At 42.4% G+C, this 12816-nt stretch overlaps 1 protein-coding gene across 4 annotated transcripts in view; it reads left to right on the forward strand.

The window, feature by feature from the left end:
* Nucleotides 1-6958, forward strand: part of LOC105057855 (LEC14B protein) — a 47558-nt gene extending 40600 nt beyond the window's left edge. For 3 of the 4 annotated variants that reach the window (XM_010940560.4, XM_010940561.4, XM_073248374.1), the window contains 5 exons: nt 496-573; nt 3422-3597; nt 5443-5598; nt 5956-6016; nt 6599-6958. In XM_010940560.4, coding sequence (XP_010938862.1) covers nt 496-573; nt 3422-3597; nt 5443-5598; nt 5956-6016; nt 6599-6808 — 681 coding nt within the window. In that variant the 3' untranslated portion in view covers nt 6809-6958. The remainder of the gene's footprint in view (nt 1-495; nt 574-3421; nt 3598-5442; nt 5599-5955; nt 6017-6598) is intronic. The other variant, XM_019854956.3, reaches the window with a different exon arrangement.
* Nucleotides 6959-12816: the final 5858 nt, after the last annotated feature.

Genomic DNA, 12816 nt, shown 5'->3' on the forward strand with positions numbered 1-12816 from the left:
AAAAGGGGAAAATCCAACTGATTCTGAGTAAACTTTTATGCTATTAAAGGTAATGTATTGTGAAACTGATGGATAAGATATGGCATGTTGGAGTTATCTAAACCCATAATGGTTGAACAAGACCCAAGCAGAATGATTAGGTGGAAACATTTATTTGAGAAATTTGAGCTCAAATGATTACCAAACGTGCAATATGGGTTGCTTCTTTATTGGAGCCAATATTTAACCACTCAGGAATGGGTAGGTTGAACTTCAGTCAACCTATATTTGAGGTCACAGAAACATGAATAGACTCTTTTTCAACATCCACAAATGCTTGTAAGAAAACTATGATAAACTGTTTGTTCTTGGAGGTAACATCCTTTTCTCATGTTCTGTGGATTTCTTTTACTTTCTGAGCATGCAAGTAAATTTTGTTTCGGATATCACAATTTTGCAGGAGGCTAAAAATGGCTGTTGTCACTGAAATTTGATTCTTTTGTTTTGTCTTTCCAGTCTGATGTGAACACAGTAACATTTGCTGATGACACTGGCCATCTTATATATTCAGGGAGCGATGATAATCTTTGTAAGGTACTGTTTGAACCTCTATTATCCAGTTTGTGGTGTGTGAGTTGTGAACTAGTTTGCAAGAACTAAGAGAATATAGTTTGTTTACTTGTTCAGATTTTGTGAGTTGATGGTGTAAAGATTTATAATTGGTCTTGCATTAAACATTTTTTTGTATCACTGATGAAACTTGACTATAGTTGTCAAATTAGAAGATACTGTGAATGATGGTTAGTTTAATTTTTGGACTAAACAAATGATTAGAAGCTGAAGTATCCTGTAGGCCTATTTGTGTCTTAAGGGAAGCATCTCTTTCGGGCGTCCATAAGAGGGCATTTTTTTACAACCACATTCTTCTTTTTGAAAATCGATGTATTAAAGAGGGGAGGGGGAGAGGAGGGGGGGGGGGGGGAGAGAGAGGAGGGGAGAGGATTTGATTCATGAAAATGCTTCTGAAAGTTGCAGTGCCAACTAGTGTATTTGATGAAGTCTTTGGGATTGGCACCAAGGACCTGAGTTTGATTCCTGGCCTCATCCAGATTTTGGCTGGAGCTCTCCCATCCTAGTTATCAAAGAAAAACAATGCTTATGAAGTATGAAACCAAGGACCCTTCAGAAGTAGAGACAACTGAAGACCAAAAGGAAGGCTCCCATACATGGTCGTTCAAGTGATTTTTTACATCTGGAGGCTCCTAAATGTCTCTCTCCTTTTATTCCTTTTGTCATTGGATTTTCGGGTAACAATATCTAAAAGCTCTTGTTGTGCTTCCTATGGACATTCACATAAAAGGAGCTCCTCTGGTTTTGGGCTCATTAGACCTTGAGGCAGTTTACTGCTACATCACTCTCATGTTAGGAGGTAGGTAGTGGGCCGGGGGAGGGGGGGGGTGGGAGGGGTTGCGGGTGGTGGGGTGTGGTTGGGTGGGGAGGAGGCCATGGCTGCCTTTGTCATTTGAAATACTTCGTACGCTGCTAGTTTAAGGATTCTATGCCCCCCCACCACTCAATCTCATGTGCGATGCCTCACCTGATCCCATTGGCTAGGATATCACATGGTAATAATGTTGAATGTTAAAATCTGCTTTCTATGATAACCATCTTAGATTCCCATAAAAGTCCTATAGAAATTTGAGGCTTTTCAATCCCATTTTTAAGATCTTGATATTTTTGAGTCTCGTAGAATTTAGGAACATTGTAATCCAATATTTCTCAACTTAAAAGGCATGATTGGGTTCCGCTTCTTTTTTTTTTTGCATGGTTTTTAACTGAGGACTTCTGATATCTAACAACTTTTCTTGGAGCATTTAAGTGATCTCAAGATCTTGTAGTTTTCAAATTTATAAATCTGAAAACCAACAATCTTAAGCCCTGAGCCTAGGACTCACTACACAGTCTCCATAGTAGAGGATTTGAGTGATTCCTTTCAAAATCATTTTAGGGTGGACTGCTGCCTTTGATGTTTCAACTATTATCTGCTTGTCCAACTGTCAATATATACACTTGAAGAAGGTGAGTGCTTCCCTCATTAAATAAAATTTTTCATCTTATATCTCGAATTTCATCCCATTTTTTTCTGTTTGCGGTGCTTGACATTAAATGTAGGATACACAACCTAAACTGCATTTGTTGGATTTCTAGCTTGATGAATATCGTGGCTATGGAATATGACATTTAATTGAATTTTCAACCTAAAGTACCTTTTTTAAGATTCCCAGATTAAAATGAAAAAATTCTTATAGTTTTTTTACTTGAATTTTTAATAATTACCATAAACCAAGACAGGATTAATATGATAACTTCATGACAATTGGCCTCCCTCCAAAAAAAAAAAAAATTCCTGGCTCTAAACCTGGGGGTGATTACATGCCTTGATCTCAAGCCAGCAATCCAATATCTTCATCTTTAATTTCTTTTATTTTAATTTGCTAACTTCAAAAAAAGTCAGTTTAGCAAATTCTAGGACTTCTTTTTAAAATAAATCAAAACTATCAGATGTCATGTGAGACAACTCCAACTTGTGGTTTCATCAGATTTAAATTACCCAGAAAGCTTTGTTCATTGTGCCATGAATGTAATGGCATGTTAACTCCAGTAAGTTAGTAACTCTGTCCAAAGTCAAGACTCTAGGAAGTGGTTGTGCTCTCAGCTCTAAGGATGAATGGAGTAATGGTAAATTACAAATTTCAAACTGGCATTTTGTTCTTGGGAACAGATCCATAAGCTGTAGACAAGTCAGTGGGAAACTTACATTCATGTGTCACCATGAGTATCTATGCTTGATGATGAAGGGGAGTAACTTTAATAAAGTCTATAAACTTACAGAATAGCAGTTATCCAATCAGTGATGTCCAACCTTATGCTTGGTTGTCTGTAAAATCAGTTGCAAAAACATATCGATCCTGCCTGTGCATTAGTCTGATCACTAACCACTTTATTCATACAGACATAAGTAACTCATTAATTGTTGTTGGCACTGAGGCCAAATGCAGTGAAAGCCATTATTTACCATTGTAGAAAGCGGGAAACTTGCAGATGTAATAACTCATCTGAAACATATTGTCTATGTTGTGTTGTAGAGTGGCATGAGGTTTGTTAATTTTCTGAATCTTCTCTGTATCTCTATTTTGACAGTGCATACCTTTTTGGACTTGTTACCATATGTCAAGTTGCGTTTTCTCTCTATATTTAATCACATATCTTAACGTTCTGATCTTTTAATGTTTTTTGGAGCTAGCATATGAAGGCCATTAGTAGGTGTCATTGGTTGGATGAATTTTTACTCAATGGTCGTTTGTACCAATTTATTGATTTTTATGTCTTCTTCCTGTTTGTTTAATCATCAGATTCTGGATGTAAATTTTATAGTCTACAGGTGTGGGACAGGCGGTGCTTTACCACTAAAGGACAAGTAGCTGGAGTTTTGACCGGACATTTAGAAGGAGTTACATTTATTGACAGCCGGGGTGATGGTCGCTATTTCATTTCTAATGGTAAAGATCAAACTATCAAAATGTGGGACATCCGGAAAATGTCCTCCACTGTTAATTGGTATGTCTTAGTTTCTTCCACTTCTTTACCTATTGTTTACAGGACACTAACTTGTAGGTGAATGGCATATATTGAACAACCTTGGTTGGACTATAAAGAGTCATGTCAGATGCTATACAATTTTCAAAAAAAAAAGAAAAGAAAAGAAAAATGCTTTTGTTTTAGATACTTATAGAACAAACGCATTCGTAGATTACTTCCGGACTAGATTTTCAGAACCGTCTCGAACCGGATGGTTCAGGTCGTGTCAAACCGGACCGGCAAGGAACAGGGACGGTTCCGGCTTGGAAAGTGGCACACACCGGCGTCGAGGGAGAAAAAGAGGTAAAGAGAGAAAGAGAGAGAAGAACGCCGTCGGAGGCTGGCAGTGGCCCGCTGCGGCCACCGGAGGGCCATGAAAGCCTCCGTGGCTCAACCATCGTCCCATAGGGCTTTTAAATGAGTGAGAAAGAGAGAGAGAGAGGGTGAGCGGCGTACCGAAGAGAGGGGCCGCTGGCGGAGGGATTGCCGATCAAGGAACCGTCGGAGCTTGCCAGGTGGTCATCGTGGCCATCGGGCGGCGGAAATCATGCGGGCAAAGCCGCGGCCACGGCATGAGGGCTACTGCCCCTGTTTCTTCATCGTATTTTTTTAAAAAACGCAATAAATAGTGAAGCCGGCAAACCCACTGTCGGTTTTATTTTTTTAAAAAAAGCAAAAATAGTGAAGCTGGCAAAAAGTTCTCTAGCTTCACTTAAGTTCGGATTTTTTTTTAAAAAAAATCCATGAAATAGGGGCGTCACCCCTATTGACGCCTCTATTTCACGCCCACGGTGCTGCGCGCATAGACTGCGTCGTCCGACGGTCACGATGGCCAGCTGGAGGCCGTCCAGTGGCCCCTCCGACTCCTTTTCCTTCTTCCCCCCTCTCTCTATTTCTCTCCCTTTCTCTCTTTTCCCCCTCCCGATTCTCTTCCTTCCCCTGTGTCTGTTTGTGCCAGTCCGGTCTGGTACGGACCCATACCGGCTCGTATCACCGACTGGCGAGCACGGACTCCGATACTGAGTCCGCAAACCTTGCTTCAGGATTTTGGTTGCAACTTGCCTTTAGAAATGGTGTTTCAAATGATTTTCTAGAATGAAAAATCAATGTTTTCATGTGTTGATTTAGGGTATATGCTCATGAGGGGGATCTACTGAAAAGACCATGTTGATTTGTCACAACATTGCTTGAAATTAATAATGACCTTATATAACTTCGTGGTCATGCCGACATCTTTTATAAATCAAAAATTGGTTTAACTGTTCCTGTAAACAAAGTCCAAATGGTATGAACTATGCTTATTTATGAATTATATAAATATTTATGTGAAGTATGTTATCTTGCAGCTGCTTTGTAGCTCATAGTCCTTTTGCTGTACGAGTTTACATGTACCTACTCTTTTAAGTTTCATGAATTATGCATGGCTATAATAATTTTTATATGAAATTTCATTCAAATGATATTGGATAAATTCATTGGTGAATATCATGATGCCTATATGTTCATGAATTAGATGCTTGCATGACTGTTTCTGTTTATAGGATGTACCAATGCATGAAGACGAAATCATGAAAGGACATGCATGATGTTTGAGTTTAGGAGGTGAAAATAAAGGCACATCCATCGTAACAGGACTACCTTTCTAAGATATAAATATTTGTGAAGAGGGTGCTATATGTACTTTATACATTAAAATTTTCAATCAAATAGTCAAATTCTGTTTTTCAGATGTTCTCTGATAAAGGTTGAAGATATTTTACCGACTTGAGTTCTCTCATTCCCATTAGCTACTTCTGATACAATTGCTAAAATTCGCATATGCAGCTTCAGACCAAGAATATCTAATTGGGATTATAGGTACACCCAATATCCACCCGACAAGAAATATATGAAACATCCCAGTGATCAATCGTTAGCCACATACAGAGGTCATTCAGTTTTGCGTACTTTGATACGTTGCTATTTCTCCCCTGCTTACAGGTAATTGAAAAGAAGCTCATACTTGCTTTTTTTTTGCATGTTCCTGGAAATAGTGCTATAGATTTTGTTTTGGCTGTCACTTTATCATATTTATTGAATTGAAATATTGATTACAAATATGAAAATCTGTAAAATTTTAAGTCTAAAAGCTTTTGCAAAACCTTTGTTTTTACCTAGCGGATGGTGACTGTCGAACATGAAGACTAAACCTTTGTGCTAGGGCAGTCCTGCTAGAATATTGAAAGATGCATTTACTATAAGAATTTATTGATGAAAGATTTCGCATGAATGGTTATCAAATTCAAGGTGAATTCAGTGAATACAGATTGCTGACATTTACTCTCTCCTGTGTTTCAGTACCGGTCAGAAGTACATTTATACAGGATCTCATGATGCATGTGTTTATATTTATGATGTGGTATGTTGTCCACCTCCACCTTTCTCTATAATTTTGTTTAATTCCTAATCTTAAGCCCATGGAATTTCGTACCAGACCAAACCATCCGGTACACCCTGTACCGTACCATACCGATACACCCTGTACCATACCATACCGGTACATCGAACTGCTATGTACCAACACAGGCATACCGTACCATACCATAAACCAACGCTACAGTGGATTTTACTGGTACATGCTCCAATATTGAGACAGCAAACCTTGCTTGAGCTAGTGTTTTAACTCAAAATTTGCCTCTTTTGAAAATTAATTAAGGTGTCTTATCCATATTATTACCACTATATTAATATCTCCATTACCTTGAATGTTCATGATTCTTCGCAAAGGCCCAAGACCCAATCAGGGATTCAGGATGCTGTAGTTTTGTAAACTTCCAATTGCCTGATTGTCAGGAATGGAAAACACTTGTCTCACCGATTTATTACTGCTCATACTTGCACTTTAAACAAAGTTGTTGGATCACAACATCCAAGTTAACCATCTGTCAGGACCATAGCAGATGAACAGCAATTAACAATAATTATTTGGGCAATGTTTCAGGTTAGTGGAGACCAAGTTGAAAGACTGGATGGCCATCAATTGGCTGTTAGAGACTGCAGCTGGCACCCTTACTATCCTATGCTTGTCAGCTCTTCATGGGATGGCCGAATTGCTAGATGGGAATTCTCAGGGAATGGTGAAGTCTCTGACTTGATTGATAGATCCAGGGGGCCTATCAGAAGCCAGATGTTCCGTGTAATGTATCTGTAAGTAAAGATGTAGTACCTTCAACAATTGAAATAATTATGAACTAGCTGATGAGAGCAAGCAGCTATTGGGTGTAAAGAATGAGCAACCACTGTAATTATGTAAATAATAGTTCTTAAGGAACATAAAGGCTACTTTATCATAGTTTGATCATCTCCGAGCGTGTGGCTTCGACCATCCATGAAATGCACATCAACCACAGTATGAGATGATTTATAGTGAATATAATTGGTGAGATACTTTCATTCAGGTGGAGAAAAAGAAAAAAGGAGCAAGTGTGTTAGACTAATGATTGACTGCACTACTAAGTAGTGGCAATAAATAATTATAATCTGACTTAATGGTATTATATTGTTGGATGTATAAAAATGCGGTGATTTTTAAAGTTGTCAAGTCTGATTTGACTTTTGTAATAGGTTGGACTTTGCATCTTATGCTTATCTTATTCCCTTTCTTTTGGGACACATGATCTGCGGTACTATTCTCTTCATCTAAGCTGGGAGATGGCTATTGAGCCTCTCTAGAGATTGTGGAGGCTGGACAGGGCAAGCCTGTAAGTTGAGAATGGTTGTCATGAATTTTCAAAATGACAAAATCGTTCTAGAAGGAGATTTAAAGATTGTGGCTGCTTGGATTAATGGACATGAATCGTCTCAGCATTCGACTCTTTGAAATATAAAGATTTTTTGTGGTATATTGTCCAATATCTCTTATCGCCATGCCATGAGGAAGCTAGTCAGGTAGCAGGTTTTTTTGGCCAATTTTGCAAGTGTGGAGCATGCAAAAGCTGTGGATTGGTAGTTTCCCAGTCATCTTGCATTGTTGTGGGAGGGGTTGCTTCTGTCAGATTGTGGTGAAATCTCAGTCGCTATTATCCACCACCACCACTCCCCCAACCCCGGACAAACCCCCCCCACCCCCCAACAAAACACAACATCCGAAAAAAAAAATGGTAGGATCTATCCGGTCTCCTTATCGATTAGAGAGGATCCTAATCCTTCTAGAGAAGTCTCTAAGCCTTAGAAGAGGCTGGTGCTGGATAGTATTAAATGAGTATAAATAAGGCACAAGAAATCAATTAACAATAATGTAGGTGAAACATCCTGACGTGATAAGAAATCATTTGAGTTGATCCAGGATTTATTAAAATTAAAGTTTAAAAGTTTTTTAAATTAATAATTATTTAAGATTGTTGCTTTAAAGCTTCAATTTGAAGCGGATGCGGCTGAGGATGGACATCAATTGGGGAGGAGGCATCAAAAGAGAATCTACAATAAAAATCTACTCACATAGAAGGTGCTTCGATGGAGAATCCTTTGATGTCTAAGTTAGTCAGTGCTTAAGAATAGTAGAAGAAACAGGAAGAATGGTGAGTACGAGAATAGGAGGTACGGTATTCTTTGTCGCAATTAGCCTTATCTGAGGATCTCCTTGGTACCTCTTTATATTGAGATGGAACAATAGATTGGTAGTCAGAATCAGTAGGTCATTAGTCCTGATCTTTTGGGCTATTAGGTCATGTTCTGACAGTTGGCTAGGATAGAGAAGCTTTGCATTAATCTACGAATCAAAATTGTTAGACAATTGCAAACTTTGTCAATGTGGATGAACGAGTTGTTAACCCAAAGTTGGCATTGAGCCAAGGCCTCATGCTGTGGATTGCATCTGAGGTTCAAGGGCACTATACTTATTAACTAAAGTGTTTCAGCATCTGTCCTTGATGGGATCCGACCTTAGGGTCGGTAAGGTTCCGACCATGAGCTCGATTAGTGTCCGGGCCAGAGGTCGATTAGAGCCTGTTGATAGAAGTTGGTCCACCTCGGCCCTCTTCGGCATCCAAGGTGGTCTTGCAAGTCATTGATAAGTTCTCGATTACATCCTGAGAAAAAGAAGATTAGTTCGAATAGTGGATTACCTCCATAACATTTGCCCTCCACTTTTGAGTCCGAAGGAGTTTCACTACTTCGGATAAAAAAAATAGCTGATTTTCAGATCGATCTTCATCTGCCAACTGGGTCTTCTCCTCGGGGCATTTATTTTGGCAATATTTAGTGGAGGAAATCCCAGAGTCCCATTAATGCATCACTTCATAATCCACTCCGTAGTTATGAGGGATGGGAGCTTGAGATGCCATGGAGGAATGATTTGGGAAAAAAGAGATTCGGAGATTGTTCCTAGGTTCGTCTGGGCTCACCAAATGTCGGGCATTGGTAGGCCCTACAGTGTGGCTCACGAATCGCCCTACGTGGTTTGACTTGAGGGGTGCGGCGAAGAGTCGCAAAATTTGTCGCTCCTGATGTTGGCCAAGTGGCAAGATCTAGTAGTTCAGTAATCTAATCCAAGACATTAATGATCTGTATAAATGGATTGTTATTCATTATCTTCTCTTACTCTACCAAATTCTCTGCCCTCCTACTGGCAACCATTCCTTTGCTGTCGTAGTTGCTAGAGAAAGGCCTTCCCCCTACAGATATTGCCTTTTCCAACACTAGTGGTCTTCTTATTGTCCAGTTGGTCCTCAATTCCTCTTCATTTTTTTCCTTGCTTCTCACTTTTCTGGTTTGACCTCCTTCTTTAGCCTCTTTCTAGAGTCTTGTTTGCATCTTCACCCCCTTTTTCCTTGTTTGTTGCTTTGATTTTTTTCTTTATAATCATTCTTCTTCTGTCCATGTCTTCTGAAAGTGATGAGATTCAGGGCGACAATTCCTATGATGGCTACAATCGCTGATTGTTGCCTTCCCAGATCAGGTCTGAGAGTGATTCTCGAGCTGTCGCTATAGCCGGCTCCTCATCTAGGAACTAGGCCTCTACACCCCACCACACGAACAGTCCTATGTGTGAGTTCGAAGACTTCTAAAATTTAAAAAACAAGGAGTGAAGCATTACCCAAGATGATCTGGATAGGTTTAGGGCTCAGTTTTTGATCCCTTTGGTTTTCTGGTTAGACATTCATGGACGGGATGGTCAAGTTACCGATGCCTCGAGGGGCCAAGTAGCATTGTACAAGCAGTCTCTTCGGGTTGGTCTTCGACTTCCATTCCATTTTTTCATTAGTAATATCCTCAACTTTATAAGATTCTTTCTACTCAGATCACCCCGAACTCCATCGGATGATCGTCATTTTTATCATCCTCTGTAGTTTGCTCAACATCACCCTTAGGTGTTCCTTGTTTAGGATATTGTTCATCCTAAAGAAGCACTCTCATAAGAGGGGGTGGTGGCATTTTTTTCTGTGGTGTAAGTTCATCACCGAGCTTCTTTCCTCGATCCATGGCTGGAAAAATCCTTTCTTCTTTGTATCATTGGATCAATCTTGAGAGTTCAGCCCAGTCTGGGGCAACCCCTATTTATCTCCTGTTGGTGCAAAAATCCGCCGGCGTCGGAGAAGCTGGAGTTGAGGAAGTTGCGGTCGCCGTCAGGACCTGCAAAGAAAGTCTAAACCGGAGTTGGGGGTGCTCCGGTAAGACCCTCCGACGCTCAAGTCAGTTCTCTGTCTCAACAAGAATGGAGTGCTTGAACGAAAATTTTAGCAGAGTTTTGAGATAGAGATTAGAGCTTCGAGAATAACGATCTGGGGGTCCCCTTTTTATAGGAGGAGGGCGTAATAGATTGACAGCGACATCTGTAACCGCCTGATAGTGGACCGTTCGGAGCCATGAAGAGTTTGTTATGGAGAGTAGTGGAGTGGAGTCGTGGCCATCGCCGTGGCCTGCCACGTGGAGCCTGTTGTGGAGAGTGAAGTGATGTCCATTGTCGTGACTTGTCAGAGCATGATGGAGCCACGTGGGATCCATTACAGGAAGTAGAGCAGAGTCGTGGCCATTACTGTGGCCTACTAGGGAGTCCAGGCCTGTCGGTCGAAGCTCGGTTGGGGTGTCTGGTGGAGAGGGATAGCTCTCCGTCTAAGAGGAGCTCGAATGTTGCTGGCGAGCTTTCTACCGTTGGGTGCCTTGGGCGCTAGTACTGCAGGCGAAGGTCATCTGCTGTAGAAGCTCGGTCAGGGGCTTTCTGTGGACGAAGTTCGATTTCATGCAGAATCCGACAGAAGGTCGACCGACAGTGGATGTCGGATGGCACTGGAGAGGTTCACCCGCTGGAGGGGTTCGGCTGCTGGAGCCTGTGTGTCGTAGGAGTTCGTCCGGAATATGTCCGCTATGAAAGTTCGGTCGGAGTCTAGTTCCCGTAGAAGTCCGGATGGAGATCATTTGTTGAGGGGCTGAAGCCTGCCTGCAATAGAAGTTCGGAAGGAATTCGTTCACAATAGAACTTCAGGTGGAGGCTTACAGTAAAAATCCGACGTGGACCGCTCGTAGTAGAAATTTGAAGTAGACCACTTGTAGTGGTAGCTTGGAGTAGATCGCTTGTAGTAGAAGCTCGAAGTAGATCGCTTGCGGTGGGGGCTCGAAGTCCATCCCTTGTAAGAATTCGGATGAGGTCTACCTGCAATAGGAGCTCAGGGCTGAAGTCCGACTCCCGTAGGAGCTCGGGCGAAGTCTACCTGCAGTAGGAGTTCGGAGAGGAAGTCTGGCTCCCATAGGAGCTCGGATGAAATCCAGAAGGTGGTCGACCGCCGTAGAAACTCGGATGGAGTCCGTCCATCGTGGAGATCTGCTGTTGGGAAAATTCGACCACTGACGAACTGACGAAGTTCTGAAAGAAATTCGGATTGGAGTCGATCGAATCCTATTGGAAAAGATCTGGAAGAGGTCCGGAGAACGGTTGACTCTTGTAGGAGGTCGGTCGATAGTAGAATCCAGAGAGTGCTTGGAGCAGCCTGATAGACGATCGAAGAAACTTATCACTAGAGAAGCCCGGGAGATGCGGCAGGAGTTCGTCCGTTGGAGAAATTCGGTCGACACTTGTGGAAGAAGTTGTGGGGGTTTATCCGTTGGTAGAACTTGAGAACATTGCGGAAGTTCGGCCGCCGGAGAGGTTCGGAAAGATGTCGCCCAAGGTCGAACGTCGGTAGAGTCCCGGGAGGGTCACTCCTGATACGAACTTCGACTGGGGGGTATTTTATACCCAACACCAGTCCCCCTACTTCCGAGTTCGAGTTTCGAATGAAGGAAGTATAGAAAAATTTTCACAGCCGAAGTTGCTCCCTTGAATTCTGCACGCGATCGCCCTTAGATATCCTGGCATTTAATGCACGCATGCCGGAGTCTTTTCAAATCAGGGCGATCCGAAGAGACTTTTCAAAATTTTTGCTGGAGTGCTGTCCCAAGTGCCACGCAATAATGGCCCCGTCAGCAGTCAACCGTACGCCATGGTGAGTGGGACACGTGGCGGGCATTGGTCGGCCTAGGGATATCCGCCGTCATGACTGTGCCAGGCCCTGTTGCCTATTTAAACCCACTCCTTCCCTCCAGGGACTTCACTTCGCCTGAGAGTCCAGTTGGCGCCTTTCTTCTATCTGAAAGTTCTACCATCCATCGGCGCCCTTTTCGACCCTAGGCATTCTTTGCGTCAATCCCCGCCATCTCCGCCGGCTCCCCGCCTACATCGGGCCAATCTAGGTTGGTCCTGAAACTTCACTTGTCATTGTTGTTGTTCCTTCCTCCTCTTGCTTTGTTTGTTTAGCTTCTGAGGGTTTATTCGCAATCTTTCCCAATTTTTCGGGATTTCCTTCTTTCTTTTCTCTTGTTGCAGGCACGGACGTAGAAGTTGCCCGGGCGGCCCTCGCCATCGACGTCCCTTACGACGCCGAGCCTTTAGTCCCCCGAGCCCTTTCGAGGAGTTCTCCCACCAGGGCTTCTGCCCCGGAGGTCCGTCTCGAGGGGATGCTATGGATCGAGAGGAGGAGGAGAAGGGAAATGGTGGCCCACAAGTTCAGTGGCTGCCGAGCTGCCACTGAAGGCTCCCACAGCTTCGAAGGAAACTCGAGGGAGAATTCCTTTAACAACAGGGATTTAATAACGGAACTGGCCGGTGAGTGCGTCCTGTCCGAGAATTTTGAAATAGTTGAACGGGGCAACACCGATCAAGGGGGTGGAGTTGCCGTCATAAGCTGC

Source organism: Elaeis guineensis, chromosome 14 (assembly GCF_000442705.2).
Source record: "Elaeis guineensis isolate ETL-2024a chromosome 14, EG11, whole genome shotgun sequence".
NCBI classification, from domain to species: Eukaryota; Viridiplantae; Streptophyta; class Magnoliopsida; order Arecales; family Arecaceae; genus Elaeis; species Elaeis guineensis.